Here is a 19534-nt window from a genome sequence, read left to right as displayed (position 1 = left end):
TACAACACTGTAATATGTTGTTATCTGGTAGAAAAGACTGAAATACTATTCTATTTTTCCTGCATCAAATATAATACAAAATCATGATTCACACTTGTTGCAGACCAACCTTATTTATCAGATTTAAGTCAAGAAAAAACTTTATTTATGAGATGAAGTTTATCTCAGCTTTCAGATATTGGAAACAAATCTAATATTTTATTTCTTCGTAGAGGTATTCTGATCTCAAGTCACACCAAACCAATAAAAACCTCATGAGCAATTGATTTGAGAGCTAATTGGCAGGAGGTCAAATAGAGTATCCCGGGCACATTTAAATGCGATATCAGTGTCTTGGAAAACAGGTTGTCCGCTTTTGAAAGAACGTTGACCTCCATCCACTGGTTTGAACTTTGAAGACGTTGGGATTTACTGGCTCAACAGTTCTTGAAACCACTGCGCTTCAACAGCAAGTTTGTTTGGCCGCATGTACAATTATTGTCTGTCACTGCCACGTACTCGGGCTTTCCTGTCTTTGATTGACTATTGATCCCCTTGCGTCGAACTATTGATCCTGTGGGCTAATTGCAATTTATCTACTCCACCTCAACCTGTATGACTGAATTAATCTTAACTTCATTAAGATTTGGATTAAAAGGCACTTGCAAATTGTTACCAATTTGATAATAAAAGGTGATGGTCCCTTATTTCATAGAATGAGAATTCGCATAGCTTTAGACATGCCCATATGCTAGCTGATTGGCTGCCCATGGATGCTTTCCTATGTGTCCTGTTCAGGTGGAAGCCTTTGGATCCTCTTCTCCTAAGGAGTAATGGCTTTTTTTTTCTCTTTTCTTTATAGGTCTGCCCATATATTTACCAAAATAAGAAAAGATCCAAGTTCATAAATTTTATTAGGTAATATATGTTTAGAGAATCCAAGTTCATAGATTTCCATAAATTGAATTGCGGCTTTGTGGGGCATGTCCAATTGGATTGTGCGACGTCATGTTGGACATAACCCAGCAAAGAACGTCCCATTAAGTGTAACGCCATGGACCTAGAGTAATATTCAAGTATGAGTGAACAGGGCCTAGTTAAGTGGTTTGGCAAACTAGTGAAAATCTCACTAAGGAGAAATCTTTTGTCCACGTAGCGTAATTAATAATGAGACAGACATTTAATGGAACTTCTTTTTTTTTTTTCTCAAATTTTTTCGAAGAAAAAATATTTTTTTTCATGACACAAAAAATCATAATAAATTAATAGGATATCATACAAAAATATAGGAAGTCGTATATATTGTTTGGGATATTATAGAACAAAAAAAAAACTGTTATTATTTCATGATACCTTATATAATTTCCTATGAATTCTATATATCTCGAAAAATATTATATGACATCATATTGTTTGGTATGATATCTTCTATAAGTAATATTAATTTTTGATAATTATTCATAGGATGTAAAATAATATTATAAGATGCAAAAGGATGTCATACTATTATTATGATATTTTTTTATTTTCTATGATATCATGTTGATTGTTATTATATCCTATTATTATCTATGGCATCCTCTCCAAGCATGAGCAAAATAAAGGGAGAACATTTTCATCAAAAAATTTGAAAAAAAAATTAGCCACATTAAATGTCTACTCCATCATTAATTATATTATATGATCTAATCTAGTAAAGCAGTGCACTTTTTCTCCATCGGAGGTGATGGACAAAATATTACTAGCTCAAGTCTAAGATTGCAATGCAAAATATCAAGTCTGGGTCTTACAAGGTCCAGCACTAAGGCAACAATTAAGTGACGTTTCTTAACAATCAAGAAAGGTTTGGACATCACCCAATAGTGGGGCAGGATACACAGAATACACGATTTAGTGTAGTTTTTAATGGATTAGGATTGAGTAGATACAGTAATTAATGGAATTTTTACATATTTTTTGGTCGATAATATTTGATAAAATTAAGGCATATCCTTTCTTAACTAGGAAATTAATGAATTTATTAAGAATAACCATTCTAAAGACAAATTCTCGGTTAAAAGGTTTTTATGAATTAAGATCAAGGAGATCCAAATGATTTTTTTTTTTTTTTTTTCCAGAAATGGTCAAGCCATTATTTGTGTTGCTTGTGCCCCTTCCTTCTCTGGTGTCTATGTTAGTGGCCATTTTTATTTTCAGGAAGACATAGAACTTGCTTCTGTAACACTCATTTAGTTTTCTTTTTTTTTTTTGGCATCTTGTTAACATGACATAATCATATACTTTTCTTAGAAAATGTGGATGGTTTTTGCCTCCTTTGTCCTGGAAAAAAAAAAAAAAAAAAGAAAGAAAAAAACTGGGTTGATAGGTTCTGCAATTATCGACCTATATTTCCAGTCACCTACTCGATACACCTGATGAACTGATGTTTTCACTTACCAAAACCAAATACACTTGATATCTTTGTTTCAAATTTGTGAGATATGATGGATTGAGTTGTATTCCCTCTTATTTAGTACCCTGATCTTGATGATTTGTGAAGCTGAATTTATAATCTATTTTTTTGGGAGTTTGGTGAGTCATGAAGGTTTTCATTTTCTAGTGACCAAAGATGGGTGGTTCATCCACGAACAGTTTAAATGGCTTCTTCCTGTTGGTGAGGCATGTCGTAAAGAGGAGCCTGTATGTTGACCATAATGGCCGTTGCAACACTGTAATATATATTGTATATCTGGCGAAAAAGACTCAAAACCATTATTTTTCTTTCCTGCGTCAAACATAAGACAAAATTATGAGTCACACCCATTACATACCAACTTTATTTATCAGATTTAAATCAAGAGAAAACTTTTTTTATTAGATAAAGCTTATCTCAGCTTTCACATATTCAGATCTCATGTCTCACCAAGCAAATAAAAATCTCATGAGCAATTGATTTGAGAGCTAGCCGGCGAGAGGTCAAACCGAGTATCCGAAGCATATTTAAATGCGATATCATGGCCTTGGAAAACAGGTCGTTCGTTGTTGACAGAGCATTGATCTCCGCCCATCGGTTTGAAGACGTTGGGATCTACTGGCTCAACACTGTGGAAACCACTGCACTTCAAGAGCAAGCTAGATTGCCCACATATACAATTATTGGCTATCACTACCTTGTACTCGGGCTTTCCTTGCACATGTGCTCCTGTCTTTGATTGACTAACTGTGATGTTGGACAGAGTGCACTGTGCAGAACCTACATTGACAACAATATTAATGTTAGTCTATGATTTGGTAACTTCAATATCTACAGATACTATGATTTTTTTTTCTTTTTTTCTTTTAACATTGCAGGCTTGACCATATATAGCTATCATGTTGGCAAAATGGTGGTTGAAATGTTCAAAGAGAATAGCAGGAGACTGAATGGGAGGAGAGAGAGAGAGAGAGAGATACCTGCTTGTAAGATGCAGAGGAAAACAAAAGAAGCTAAGAGGAGATTGAAAATGGCCGCCATATATGTTTATCTTTTATGCAACTATATTTGCCTCCGTGCTCGAGGACAAAGGTAGGAGATTGCTTATATAGAAGAAAGTTGCCCAAGAACTTAGGCCTTTTTAAGAATGTTTATATATATATTTCTCAATCAGAATGAAAGTTTTATTTTATGTATACAATGGAAAGAAAGTTTTTATATATTGATATGAATGCTAAACATAAATAGACGCTAAACATAATATGAATACAATGAATGATACCAACACGTGATGCATGGTGAGACAATTAAAATGTAAATATAAATTTATAAATAAAATTTATTGAATAATTACCAACTATTTCGTAACATCAACTCGTACTCTTCCCATTCGCATCGATCGCGGAATGGAATAGAATTTTATAAATTTCTTTTTGCATGTCAAATTTAAATATGGCTCAACAAGAAATAATTGAAAAAATTTTCTATATTTTCTAAAATAATAAATAATAGTTTCTACATTTCATAAAATAATTAAAAAAAATTTGCCTGCTGGTATGGATTTTTTTTCTCATGTCAAATTTAAAAAGAGCTCAACAAAATATAATTAAGAAGAGTCTCTACCGTGCCTCAAATAATTAAAAAGATTTTCTATATTTTCTAAAATAACTAAGAAATTTTTCTGTGGAAGAAAATATCCTCTAAAATAAATAAGAAATAGCCTTCCAGAAATAAACTTTTTTCTCTAAGAAAGTTTTAAACAAATGGCTTCAATTAATATTTTCTTATAATTTTTTTTCCATATAATTAAGAAGAGTGCAATGATTGGTGATATTTCTAGTGAGTTTTGATGTGTTGGGAATCTAATTAATGGCTTCAAATATTGCCAAAAATTTCATCATCCTTGAAATAATTTATGCAATTCCTAAATAGGGCTCCGTATAAAATAAATAAGAAGAGTTTTTATATTTTTAAAATAATTGAAAAGAGTTTATATTTTACTTGAAATAATTAAAAAATTTTTGCTTGGAGGAAAATATTCTATAAAATAATTAAGAATCAGGCTTCCTAAAATAACCTTTTTCATCTATAAAATTTTCTAAACAAGTAACTTCAAATAACTTTTCTTTATTATTTTTCTAAAATAATTTAGAAGAGTTCAATGTATGGTAATACTTTTAATTGTTTTCGATGCATGAGGACTCTACATGGAAATTCTAAATTGATGATTTTAAATATTCTCAATGATTTTTATACTTCTCTAAAATAATTTCTGTTTGGGGATAGATAAGCTTTTCTAAAATAATTTCAATGCAAAATTTTTAATCACATGACAATTTAAGTCTCATTCATAAAGTACATCTAAGTCCAAATACAAAATTTGTGTAGAGACAAAAGAATACTTGAAAACCATTCAAATTTGTGTATAGAAGTGCAAATCTTCTTTGTCTTTTTGATGGCAATGTATATGACTCTACTCATTTGCTCTTAAAGGAAACTGCTACTTTGTAGCATTTAGTTGACTTCTTCTAGTATTGTTATATACCTAATCATATCTAAGAATGAGGTACTAAATAGATTTAAGAATTTTAGAGTCAAAGCAGAAACCCAAGCCAAGAAAATTTTAAAAGAATAAGGTCTGATTGTGGTGGTGACTATACTTGAAATGAAATGAGCTTACTCTATCAAGAATATAGAATAACTCATGAAAGTACTCTCACTTATTCCCCTCAATCCAATGATGTAACAAAATGGAAAAACCAAACCATAATAGATATGGTTAACTAAATAACAATCAATTCTGGTGCACCCCAAAATTGAAAAAGGTTTGCTTTCAACCTATTATATATTGAATAGAATACCTTTTAACAAAAGCAATAAAACAATATTTTTAAACTTTAGAGGGATCGAACTCTAAGTTTAAATTACCATAAAATGTGAGGAAACCAAGTTAAGGTAACAATATATGAACCTACAAAATAGGCTCCAAGATCTTAGATGCTATAGGGTATTCCTAAATAGGAACATCCATAAGTTGCTAGTGACAAAGTCAGAGATAAATAATATCTTAAATAGCATATATATAGAGGCTAGAGGTATAATATGACACATCCTAAATTCGAGACATAACACGGCCGTGATATCGATGGGCACCGCTCTTAATAACATGAAGCCAACTATCATAATCTTAAATATAAGAAAAGTTCCATCACAAATAAAACATAATAATTAAAAAGGTTTAATTCAAATCATTAATTAAACTAAGTCTGATTTAGAGCATCTAAATTCAAAATCAAATATCAAATTCATATCTCAAAATTCATATATAGTTAACTACAAGTCCATAATCTTCTAATAATTTTCAAACTTGTTAGTATAGACCCCTAAGTCTGGATCATCCATCATACTTAACCTTATTCTTCTATAAAAAAAAATATCGATAAAGATGTATAAGCTATACCAGCTTAATAAGTAAAATCTATACTTTTATATCAGATCAAGCATAAATCTTTTATCGATAATGCATCATTAAGAAAATATTAGATATTACAAAAATAGAACATTTCATAGAATAGTATATTGAAGCAAATTATCAAGCAAATCATGCATACATAAATCATGAACATTTAATAAACATAAATCGTAAGTTATTCTTATCATGTATTCATATTATATTTTAAAATATTACTCACAGATATTATACTATGATCATTTTGTACCCACGATAAGACCATATTTCTTAATCGATAAAGTTTTTATTTTATATACCAACTTTATACTCGCTGATAGGACCAGTGTTCAAATGAATGTTAGCTCTAGACATCGATTTTCTCTAATTTTAGATACTCATATATAGTTATCTAAGAGCCTTTAAAATCTTTATATCTTTGTTTTCAAAAATATACATATATGTAGATAAAAATAATAAAATTTATGCTTTATAAATATACTATTTTTATAAAATATATTCATAAAATTATTGTTCATAATAAAACATACCTTTTCATTCAGCATATGATGATCTTTTATTTTATAAAAAATATGATTTAATCAATAATAAATCATATGTATGAAAAATAAAATTATTTAAAAATAAATAGGAGTGTAAGATTTACTAACTTTATCTACCCTATATCTTTAGACTTCGTTAGGAGAATCGGCTACTCCTATTTAAAATATTAAAATATAATCAACTTCTATTTGTTGAATTCAATAGAATTAAATTATAAGGAAAGATGACTGTTAGTTGGACTCGATCCAATAAGCTGGATGGGTTAGATTTAAGTCAATCAAAAAATCATGAAATATAGATTAGATTAATATCAAGATCCATCAATGGAATTTATCATTAATGGATTTCAAAGATACTTGATGTGGCCTGGATAGTCAGTTAGATAGGCTATCTGAGCACCTAAGCAATTTGAGGCCTTTTTACTAGAGGTCAACTTGGATCCCTAGAGTAAAAGGATGAAACTCTATCCTGAGATACATAAGTCTTCCTAAAGAGAGCAAGTAGATGAAGAGAGAGAAAGTAGAAAGAGAAAGTGGAGAGAGAATGAATCTTCTTATTCTTATGTCTTTTCTTTTTTTTTTTTAAGAGAAAGAAAATAATGGACTAGGATCCAGACATCATCCAGAGAAAGAATAGAGAGAGCAACACTTGAGAGAGAGAGAGAGAGAGAGGGGTTAGGGACACCTGAGAGAGAGAGAGAGGCAACCCCTCTCTCTCTGTCTCTTTTTTATGTTTTTCTTTTCTTAATTTTCTTCTTCCTTCTTTAGCCAAAGAGGGAAGGAAGGGGACGTGGTGTCTACTGGCTAGAGGACCAACAACAAGTGGTGGTAGCAAATGGCCGACAGTGGTAAAGTAGAGGACGGCCGATGGCAAGTGGCTGACCAACAAAAAGAGTGGAGAACAGGGCCAAACCAAGGCCCTTTGCTCGGTTTTCTTAGGTCCCAACTCGCTCGCTAGTAGGATAGGGATATCATAAAGATGGGATCCACCTGTAACCACAAAGAATAAGTTAAAACTTTGATTTACAAAGTTCGCTCCACCACTAACACTGTCATATCATATTACCTTCAAAGTTGATTTTGGGGAAGCCAGGAGATGAGGCCTTTCAGGTAATATGAATAACATGAGGAGGCTTAAAGACTGCAAGGATGGGATCCTTGTTTTTCCTAGCAATCAAAGACCCTTAAAGGCATTTGAGTGGGTGAATTTTGATGCTTGGAAAGATGCCTTCAAAAGTGTCACTTGATTTATCCTTCTTCTAGTGGTTATTTTCTTAGCATTTTGGGTACCTTATCCTATTGCTACATCTTTGTGTAGAAAACATGCAATTTCCTTTATGCTTACAAGATTAGGAAAACGATATACTCTTAATTTCTTTGTACCTACCTATATTCATTGGAAAATAAAACATGGGAAAGGAAAGGTAAACAACAATAACAAAAAAAAAATAATACACAAACAGTATTGTTACTTTGTAATTCTTCTTCTAAGTTTGTGTGGGACAACTCTTTAAATCCATAGTCTTAGAGAAAGAGCATTTTAGAGTGAGAAATAGCATGATAAGTGAGAAAGGGAAAGCAGTGGTGAGGGTTTCATCGGAACCCTCCTCGAGGAGAAGGAGACATTGGGAGCTGAAATGGATATGAAACGACAGCATCTAGAAGGAGTCTCTCCACCAAGCCAACCCTCAAGATCAAATCTTGAAAGTAACAACACAAATCAATCAAATTGGCAGCCAAAGGAGGTGTAACTACAGAAGCTACTAGATCGTGAGTTAAGGTTGTCCAGGGCTCCCATCTATTTATGTGGGAGACATCGTAGGCGACGATTGATGACATATTGTAGTGCTAGAAGAAAGGTTCACCCATGTCATCACCTTCTCAAAAAATGACACTACTCACACTTGCTCAAGGTTGAAGATGGCAGCTTTTGGTAAATTTGTGGGGAGGGGTTTTATTATAACCCAGTCCAAAGCCCAAGTCCAATTGAAAAGACCCAAGCCCAAAGCCCAAGTCCAATTGAAAAAAAAAATACAAAAAATAGAGGATTGATGGGAGGAAGAAGACTCCTGTTGAGAGTCCTCTTCCAACCCCAATGAGGAGATTTAATCTGAGCCAAACTCCTCCCTTGGTCCTCTTTAAAGAGAGGCCAACCCTCCCTTTCAAACCCAATGAGCTCTGGCTGCCTTTCGTCCCCTTCTTCTTCTCTTGAGAAGTTTTCATCGAGTTCACCAAAATCAAGGCCGTTGATCATCAAAAAAAGGATAAGAATTCTCTCTGATCCTTCTCCTCATCTTCCAGAGTCTATAGGTGCTGAGACTTTGGCCGCCAATCATCGAATTTTGGCCAAATAAGGGGCTCGAATTGTTTTTCCTATTTTTTTGCATTGTTTTGAATTTTTTTTCATCATCTTTGGTCACCGATGATCGTCGGATTTGGATCGTCGGTCATCGTCTGAGATTACTCTCCGACCTTGGGAGGTCATTGGCTGGGAGGAGACCTCCCCTACCTTGGGAACAAGGGGATCAAAGGATCCCCTGTTCTGTGAAAGAAGAAGAAGAAGAGAAAAGGACCACGCAGGTCCCCTCTCCCATGAAGAAGAAAGGAAAAAAAAAGGAAAAGAAAAGAAAAAAAAAGAAGAAGAAAAGAAAAGAAAAGAAAAGAAAAGAAGAAGAAAAGAAAGAAAAAAAGAGAAGGAAAAAAAAGGAAAAGAAAAAGAAAGAGAGAGACTTTCTCTCTCTGCTCTCTCTTCCATCTTCCCTCTTCTTTCTCTCTCTAGACTCTCTCTACTTTCTCTCTCTAGAAATTTATCTCTCTCTACTTTATTTTTTTTCTAGAACTTCTTATATGTTTGAAAAGATTGATGATGAATTTAAATGATTCTAGTGAAGGGCTTGATCTGTGATCGTCGGACAGTGTATCGGCACCTACCTTGTTCAGACCAGATATCTTTAGATTTTATCACCCATGCTTCTATTGAATTATCCATATGATAATTTTAGCATGATTTGATTAAATTATCTTGATCTGATCGATCAGATTTGTTGAACCATATCGTCTGATTTGTCCAGATTTATCTTCATAATTTCTCTCTCCTCTGAATTTATCTCTCTATTGGATTCATGAACCCAATGAAAGATTTTCAGTTCTATCACTTCGAATCTGATTTGATCCGATAGCCAAACTTTGGATTATCTATGTTCTAATTAGATTTTGACCAAATGAAATTAGATGATCGGATCAATCTGGACTATAGGATGTGGGTCTTCATCAATTCTATCTTTCTTAATTATTCATGTCCTTTCTAATTATTGAAATTGATTCTGTATAGGATTGTGGATGTTTGATCATGGGATATTGCAATATGATCTAAGAACAAAGAAAGTTGGAAGAAAATTTATAGAATTATGTGAATTTATCGGAATACGTATGAGGTAAGTAATACTTTATTTTTTTTAGATTTATTGATAAATTATAATATATTTTTTTAATATGATTTATGAAATGATGCATGAATTGGATGAATGAAATTTTGTTATAAAAAATATCATATTTTGAAATGTTATGATGAAGCATGATTGAACATATTGATTTCATTATGCATTATATTGATTGATTTCGATACCACATGATTATATATTTTTTTATCAAATTAGAATAAGAATTATGATTTATGAAGAATTTTGATATAAGAATAATATGAACTGACAATCTGACTATGTAAAGAACCCCACCAATGGGGGCATATACGTTGGTAATTGATTTGTCCTAAGGGTTTATGTCGCCAGTAAGACCAGCGACAAATCGCCAGCGAGACCAGCAGTTCCAAAGGACTTTGCTACCAGATGATTCACAGCTCACCATAAGATGATACACGGTGTTATGATCCTGCCACAAAAAAAATATGGTCATAGTTCATGGTTGATGAAAAGAACTTAAGAATGAAAAAAATTAAAATCTCAAAAGAAACTCAAATTTTTAAAAAAGAAATGAATTTAGCATGAATTATATTACATAATTGAAATTCATTTTGAATTGATGAACTCTATATGCTTATTTTCTATAAATGATTATTTACTTTAATGCCTGATGAAATCTGTTGAAAGTGATCATTGTTTACTGGGCTGTCTAGCTTATTACCTCTTATTTTTACTATTTTTACAGATGTTGAGGAATTAAGATGATACAAGATATGAATAGAAGAGTGATGAGAAGCAGAACCTCCATGTTCTTATTTTAGGTTGGAAGTTTTATTGAATTTAATGTAAGGCTTATTGAACATTATGGAATCTATTGAGATACTAAAGATAAAATTTGGATTGTTATAATTTAGATTTAAATTATTGATTAATTATTTCACTGTTGCTTTATGATAGCATGATGAGATGCCTTCATGCTTATGAAAAGAGTTTCTTATGAGTATGCGGTGGTTGCTATAATCTTCGGCTCATAATCTTGGGTCGAGGGTGTGACAGATTTTCCTTTTGATTTTATCTGAAAGGAGCTTAAGCTCAAGTGGAATGTGAGTGGGTAGCTCTATGTTTGACCTCTTTTAGAGGCTCTCCTAGTGTTCAAATTATCTTTTGAGAAGGATAAGAACCAGATACTTAATAGAGGACCTTGGTCCTTAGCCAGCTAACTTCTGGCTTTAGAGAACTTGTGACCTAATTTCAAACCCAACCATGATAGCATTTAGTGTTAGATGTATCTTTAGAAGCCAATCGGATCAACACATGTATTTATTCTAGGATATAATTTTATATTTAGTTTTTTATTATTAATAAAATTAAAATTTTAATTTTATTTTATATTGTATATGTATCCATAAATTATCCAAAAAATTAATAAGATGATGATACATATTTTCAAAAATTGAGAATTTGAGATATGTCATCGGTAATTAATTCTTAAATGCTCCTGATTAATGGATCATTATAGAGATGGTACTAGATCCAATAAAATTGATGCATGGATCACTTTCTTCTTTTAGGTAGATAAGTCTCGAGTCTACAATATGAAAATATTGAAGTGAGAGTGCAGGTGGTTGTTAGTGAATAAGGAAATCAAGTGTGAGCGATAGAAAAAGTCACTTAGATTTCTACTCACTTATCATGAATAACTTACTCAATGCTGTAATAGTGTGATTAGTCCTTTGACCTATGATACTTCAGTTATTCACAATATGATTGCTGTAGTTTGATTATATATATACTTGGTTCTTTATCATATGAGTCCTTACAGTGCATGTTGGCTACAGTAGGTTCATTATAGGAATAAGATGTGTGCCTATATGAAATCTATCACATTAGATAGATAAGAAAATTGATCTTATATGGTCACACTACTAGAAAATAAGTTATTAGCTACAAAAAATTTTCATCACTAATAAGCCAAATTCATCGTTAATAATAATTAGCAATAAAAATTTCACCGCAAAAAATACCATCGTTGATAATATTTTATGATGAATTTTTTTTTCGTCACCAATAAAAGTAATTTGTGATGAAATATTTTCATTGTAAAAAACTAAAAATGAAAAAACTTATTTATAAAAAAATAATTATTGCTCCTTGAATTGATTTTGATTATTACAAAATATTTGAGGGGGTTACTAATGATTTTGGCTTGAAAAAAGATTTATTATATTTCAGGGATAAAATTATAATTTTATCAAGTTCTGATTTGAAAGCCTCAAGAGTAAGAACAGAAGATTTATGATCTATTAGAGATAATTTCATATTTTTTGGATGTGTATTTTGAGAGAAAATCAAGTTTAAAGAAAAGGGTCAACCCCTAGGGTCGATCCCTGTCAAAAGAGTTGAATGGCATACTATTTTTGGCTGGCACACCCAAAGAGGACGATCCTATGAGTTGACCTCTATTGCTGTGCAAGCTAAAGATACAGAACAGTGACTTTCTGTTCTACACCATAGAGGTTGACCCTATGAGTCGACCCCTGTGCAGAGGTCAACCCTATGAGTCGACCCCTGCGATGGAAAATCTCCGTAATGGCTAGTTTTTCAACTCATTTTGACTGTATTTAATGTTCATTTAATGCACTCTAATGGCTCTAATCCTATCTAGATTACTCTCCACCATTTATTGAAGATATAAAGGCACTTAAAGGAGGGAAAAAGCAAAGGTTTTTTCAAGCATTCATTTTAGCCCTAAAGAAAAAACCTTCTTCAAACAAAAGAAGCTTTCATTTCAAGTTCACCAACCTCTCAAGAGCTCATTCAAGTCTTCAACAACCTTGAGAAAAATAAGAAAAGCTTCTTCCTTGTTGTGTAAAGTATATTTAAAATTTTAATTTGCTCATTAAAAGAGCTAAACTTGTATTTTCGTGTGATTAACTCTTATACTCTATTTTTATCTTGATCCTTAGTTTTGGAAGGGTTCCAAAATTTAGAAAGATTGGTCCGAACCTTGAATCAGATTGTATTTGGATTGGCTTATACCCAAGAAATAGGTGTTCTAGTTTGGGATAGCTAGAGTCGGAGGTACCGACATTGTATTCTTGTTGAATATATTTTAGTGGATTTAAATTCCCAAATAGGAGCTTGGAAAGTGGATGTAGGTGCAAGGTTGGCACCGAACCACTATAAATCTTGATTGTTTGTGTTATACTTACTTGCTCTCTTTCTAAGTTTTTTTATTTTCTTGCATTCTTGCATCTTATTTCTACACCTTGCTTAAATTACCTTCTACATATAACCTGCTCATTGTTATTTAATTCTTGTGGTTCTAAATTAACTTTAAAATTTCAAAAATCTAATTCACCCTCCCTCTTGAGTTGCATAGCTAGACAATAAGTGGTATCAGAGCTCGATACTCTAGTCCTATTTTGATTTAACCATCAAAGAGCTAAAGATCTATGGTAACTCAAGTTGGTGCTTCACTAGTCGAGGGGCAGTCCACAAATTGACCTTCACTTTTCAATGGGTCGAATTACACCTATTGAAAAGCTCGGATGAAAATTTTTATTCAAGCACTTGACTATGATATGTGGAGTATCATAGTTAATGAACCACACACACCCACTAAGATAATTGATGGTGTAGAATTAACCAAATCCGAAAGAGAATGAGATGAGGTTGACAAGAAAATAGCTCAACTCAATACTAAAGCCATGAATATTTTATATTATGCTTTAGATGCTAATGAGTTTAATCATATTTCAACATACATGTCAGCTAAGAAAATATGGGATATGTTAGAAGTAACACATGAAGGCACTAATCAAGTTAAGGAATCAAAAATTAATATGTTTGTGCATAAATATGAACTCTTTAAAATGGAGCATGATGAATCAATAACTGAAATATTTACTCATTTTATGGATATTATTAATGATCTAAAAAATCTTGATAAGTCTTATTCTAACAGCGATCTTGTGAGAAAGATTCTTAGGTCTTTACCAAAGACTTGGGAGGCTAAAGTGACTGCAATCCAAGAAGCCAAAGATCTGAATATTTTACCCTTGGAGGAGTTTCTAGAATCGCTAATAACACACGAGCTAAGCATGAAACAACATCAAGAAGAAGATGTCAAAAAAAAGAGGACAATCACCCTCAAATCCACTGCTCAACTCGATGAGGAATCTAATGAAACAGAAAATAAAGAGCAAAATGAAGAAATAGCCCTCATCACTAGAAAGTTTAAAAGATTTTTGAAGAAAAAAAAACAAGGGATGAGAAAGAGGCCACCTACAAAAGGGGAGCATGGTAAGGAGAAGGATAAAGAGCAGCCCCTTATTTGTTATGAATGTAAGAAGCCGAGGCACTTTAGGTCCGAATGTTCACAACTTAAGAAGGGTCCCAAGAAGTATAAGAAAAAGACTATGGTGGCTACATGGAGTGACAATGATGAGTCAAGCTCTGAAGAAGAAGATTCACATGAGCAAGCCAACTTGTGTCTTATGGCACATGAAAATGAGGTAAACACTGAAACCCCTGATAACTTTACTTTTGAAAAACTTCAAGAAGTATTTTATGATCTAGTTGATGATCTAAAGAAGTTAGGGGTAAAAAATAAAGAATTGAAATCAAAGAATCAATCTTTACTAAAAGAAAATGAGATTATGTCAAATAAAAAATTGGTCTTGACACAAAAAAATCTGAACTTAAAAAATAAAATTACTAAGTTAAAACCTATGATAGAAAAGTTTACTCTAAGTTTAAATAAACTTTAAATGATACTTGATAATCAAAAGATCGTTTATGATAAAGCCGGTCTTGACTGCAATCTTTTAAAGAAATAAAAATTTCTGAAAAATATCTATGTGAACTCATCAAGCAATAAATTTTTAAATATTACTTGCTTTAAATGTGGTAAAGTAGGACATAAATCTTATACATGTTTCTCTAGCAAGTCTGAAAATTTTAATGTGAAGAAAATATGGGTTCTAAAAAGAACCATTGTGACTAACCAAAAAGGACCCAAGAAAATATGGGTACCTAAAGTCAAAACTTGATTTTTGTATGCAGATGTGTCTTGCATCCCAAGGAATAAATTAAAAATAGTATTTTGATAGTGGATGCTCAAGACACATGATCGGTGATGAATCCTAATTTATCACACTTAATGTAAAAGATGGAGGGATGGTCACCTTTGGAGACAATAGTAAAGGAAAGATCATCGGTATAGGTAACGTTGGTATCACTCCCTCCAAGTATTTTGAAAATATTTTATTAGTAGATGGTTTGAAACATAATTTATTAAGCATCAGTCAATTTTGTGATAAAGGGTACAAAGTTATTTTTGAATCTTCATTATGCATAGTAACTAGTCCCAATGATGAAGGCATTAAATTTATTGGACATAGATATGGTAATATTTATATGATAGATTTGAATGATCTTTCCAAGATAAACATGCAATGTCTAGTAGCCTTGAATACCAAAATTAATAAGACTAGTTGGCTTTGGCACCATAGGCTTGCACATATTAGCATGCATTCACTTTCAAAACTTATTAAAAAAGAATTGATTACCGATTTACCTAAATTAAATTTTAAAAAAGATAAAATTTATGATGCATACCAATTGGGTAAACAAACAAAAGTCTCATTCAAATTTAAAAATATTGTTTTAACTTTTAGGCTGTTAGAATTATTACATATGGATTTATTTGGACCCACTAGAACTACTAGTTTAGGTGAAAAATGATATGGCTTTGTAATTATTGATCATTTCTCTCATTTTACATGGGTTTTCTTTTTGGCACATAAGAATAAAACTTTTCATGTGTTCTCAAAATTTTATTGAAGAGTTACTAATAAAAAAAAATTTTCAAATCAAAATATTCAAAGTGATCATGAAATCGAATTTGAAAATCAAGATTTTAAAAAGTTTTATGATGAAAAAGGTATTAACCATAATTTTTCAGTACCTAGAACACCCCAATAAAATAGAGTAGTAGAAAAAAAAAATAGAATTTTTGAAGAAATGACCTGTACTATGCTATGTAAAAGCAACCTTCCAAGATACTTTTGGGTGAAAGTAATTAACACAGCATGTTACATTTTAAATCATGCTTTAATTAGATCAATTCTAAAGAAAATACCCTATGAGCTTTGGAAAGAAAGAAAATCAAACATTATATTTTTTCATATTTTTGGTTGCCGATGTTTTGTTTTGAACAATGGTAAAGAGAGATTAGAAAAATTTGATGCAAAATCTGATGAAGCTATTTTTTTTGGTTACTCCTCTTCTAGCAAAGCTTTTAGAGTTTTCAACGAAAGAACTTTAGTAGTAGAGGAGTCAATACATATTATTTTTGATGAGACTAATAATCTTTCTTCAAGGAACAGTGAAGGTATTAATGATGCAAATCCTCTTATAGAAGGGATGAAGGAGCTCACCCTAAAAGACTCAATAATTCAAAATGAAAAAGAACATGAAAATAAACAAGAAGATGAAGGTGAAGAACAATAAGAACAATCTCAAGGTACAAATGATCTACCCAAAAAATAGAGGTATGATCACAATCACCTCAAAAAATTAATTATTGGTGATCCTACTCATGGAGTAAGAACTCGTTCTTCACTTAGAGATACATATAATCATTTTGCATTTGTTTCTTATTTTGAAACTAAAATCATAGATGAAGCTGAAAAAGATTATAATTGGATAAATACAATGTAAGAGAAACTTAATCAATTCGAAAGAAATAATGTATGATCTTTAGTATCAAGACCTAAAAATTATCCAGTAATTGGAATAAAATGAGTATATAGGAATAAATTGGATGAACATAGAAATATAATTAGGAATAAAGCAAGATTGGTTGCAAAGGGTTTTAATCAAGAAGAGAGAATTGATTTTGATGAGATCTTTGCACCTGTTGCTAGATTAGAAGTAATTAGGCTTTTACTTGCATATGCATGCTTTATGAATTTTAAGTTATTCTAAATGGATATCAAAAGTGCTTTTCTAAATGGTTATATTGTTGAAGAAGTATATGTAGAACAACCCCTCGATTTTGAAAATCATGCTCTTCCTAATCATGTTTTCAAATTAAACAAAGCATTGTATGGTTTAAAACAAGCACCTAGGGCTTGGTATGAAAGGTTAAGTAAATTCTTGCTTAATAATGATTTTTCAAGAGAAAATATTGATACAACCATTTTCATTAAAAGAGATCATGATGATATCTTAGTTATACAAATATACGTTAATGACATTATATTTGGATCTACTAATGAAACTCTTTGTCAAGATTTTGCTAAGCTCATTCAGGGGGAGTTTGAGATGAGCATAATGGGAGAACTTACATTCTTCGTCGGATTCCAAATCAAACAAACAAAGGAAGGGATCTCCATCTCCCAAAGCAAGTACATAAGAGAACTACTCAAAAGATTTGGAATAGCAAACTCCAAAGTAATTGATACTCCTATGAGCCCATCATGTAAGCTTGACAAGGATGAAGAAGGTAAAAATGTAGACTCAAAACTTTATAGAGGCATGATTGGTTCTTTATTGTATTTAACTGCTAGTAGACCAGGTATTATGTTTAGTGTTTGTTTATGTGCACGCTTTCAATCAAATCTAAAAGAATTACATTTAAATACAGTTAAAAGAATTCTTAAATATTTAAAAGGTATACAAACTCTAGAATTATGGTATTCTAAGAACTCATCAATTGACTTAATAGGATATTCAGATGTCGATTTTGCTGAATGTAGTTAGATAGAAAAAGTACTAGTGAAACTTATCAATTTTTAAGAGTTAATTTAATCTCTTGATTTAGCAAGAAGCAAAATTCGATGGCACTGTCTATGGTCGAGACCAAATACACTGTAGTCGAAAGTTGCTGTGCTCAAATCTTGTGGATTAAGCAACAGCTTGAGGACTTTGGCATCAAACTCAATGAAACTCCCATAAGATGTGATAACACTAGTACTATTTATCTAACTAAAAATTTAATTCAGCATTTTAGATCAAAATATATTAAAATTAAACATCATTCATAAGAGAATATGTCCAAAATAATAATATAATTCTTGATTATGTTTGTATTATAAAATAATTGGTTGACATATTTACCAAGACCTTAAGTGAAGATAGATTTTGTGAAATTAGGAGAGAACTAGAAATCTTTGATCCATCAACTTAAATATCTTTCTGATTCCAAGTTTTTTTTTATCAAAAATTTATTGAACCAAATTTTGAGCTCAATTCTCATCTCTCCTTTCTTAAAAGTTCAAAACTATCCTTCATATGATCAATCTCTCAAATAGACAACCTTCTCTCAAGTTTTAAATTTTTTCAAAATTTTTTTATCATTTTTTTTAATTTTTTTCTTGCCATGAGTCGACCCTAGGGTAAACTTGTAATTTTTATTAAAACCCATCGGGTGCTCTGTTTTATTGGAAAATCTCCATTTGTAAAGGAGCCGACCCTTTTTGTCTTTCATCTTCCTCATCCCATTGAACAAAACCTCCTCCCTCTCCACTCTCTCAATTGCAAAAATGTCTTAAAATCCCTCTTCCCACTGGATTTCTCCCTTCAAATCACCCTTTTAGGAACTAAATCTCTCTTTCTTTTCTTCTTCGTTTGGGCGGATTAAGCTTACCCTAGCTTCAAACCCTCTTTTCCAAACTGACTGTCTATCTCCCCAAAATTCTTATTTTTTCTCTAAAATCCTTTTCACTCATCTCTCATTAGGTCTTCTAAGCTGTTTGCAAGTCTCTCTCATCTGAAATGGCTCCCAAATTGAAGCTACCACAGAGAAAAAAATCTATTCGTGGGTTAGAAGAGGATGTGCATAGAAAAAGAATGGCAGCCAAGCCCTCTCCTTCTCCAACCCCAGCTTCAGGTCCTGCTCCAGCTTCTACACAGTCCCCACTCAGTCCAAGCAAGGTACCTCTCTCCAAGCAAAAAGTAGAACCTGAAAAGAACATAGATTTTAGGTTTCTTGAAAAAGAAAGGTTCTCTATTAGATCAAAAATTAAAAATCAAGGATGGGAGTTTTACTGTCTTTTGAAGGAAAAAACTTATGTGGATTTGGTCAAGAGAATTCTATTTAAATTTAAGTTACTACAATGGAACAGTAAAGTCTTTAGTGAAAGGTGTTTAACATTGTTCTTGATCCATTGTATTTGGGACAAATCTTGCACTTGTCTTGTGAAGGTTATACTCATATGGAGCTCCCAATCAAAAAAGAAGGAATAAGTGTTATTTTAGAAAGAACATTTACTGAAAACTTAAATAAATTAGAAGCAAGGATTCTTTCAATAGAGATGAGACTTTTGCATCATATGGTTACCAAACTTTTTATCCCTAGGAGTGGCAGGCATGACCTCTTATCTGGTAGGGATATTTGCATCATGTACCATGTGATCATCGAGACCCCTTTGAACCTTGCTGCTTTGATGTTTGAGGTCATGAGAGAGACCCTGAATATGTCTAAGGCTCACTTGCTTTATGGTATGGCACTCACCCTGATCTTTAGGAGGTTCAGAGTTTATTTTGAGAGGGAGGCAGTCACCAGATTATCATATTCTGACACCATCAACCGCCACACACTGCATCGCATGGGCTTTTCAAAGACTGATGGCAGTTGGTCGAAGGGTGTTGAGGAGAGAGCAGA

At 32.1% G+C, this 19534-nt stretch overlaps 1 protein-coding gene across 1 annotated transcript; it reads right to left on the bottom strand.

The window, feature by feature from the left end:
* Positions 1-2897: 2897 nt before the first annotated feature.
* On the bottom strand, positions 2898-3472 carry LOC140851559 (TPD1 protein homolog 1-like). The gene is made up of 2 exons (XM_073243304.1): positions 3412-3472; positions 2898-3211 (listed from the first exon to the last, which is right to left on the bottom strand). The coding sequence occupies exons 1-2, from the start codon at positions 3470-3472 to the stop codon at positions 2898-2900; spliced, it is 375 nt and encodes a 124-aa protein (XP_073099405.1).
* Between the last annotated feature and the right edge of the window lie 16062 nt (positions 3473-19534).

This window comes from Elaeis guineensis, chromosome 9 (genome assembly GCF_000442705.2).
Source record: "Elaeis guineensis isolate ETL-2024a chromosome 9, EG11, whole genome shotgun sequence".
Taxonomy (NCBI): domain Eukaryota; kingdom Viridiplantae; phylum Streptophyta; class Magnoliopsida; order Arecales; family Arecaceae; genus Elaeis; species Elaeis guineensis.
Note: the sequence above shows the minus strand (reverse complement) of the source record. Positions and strands in the feature narration are given on the sequence as shown.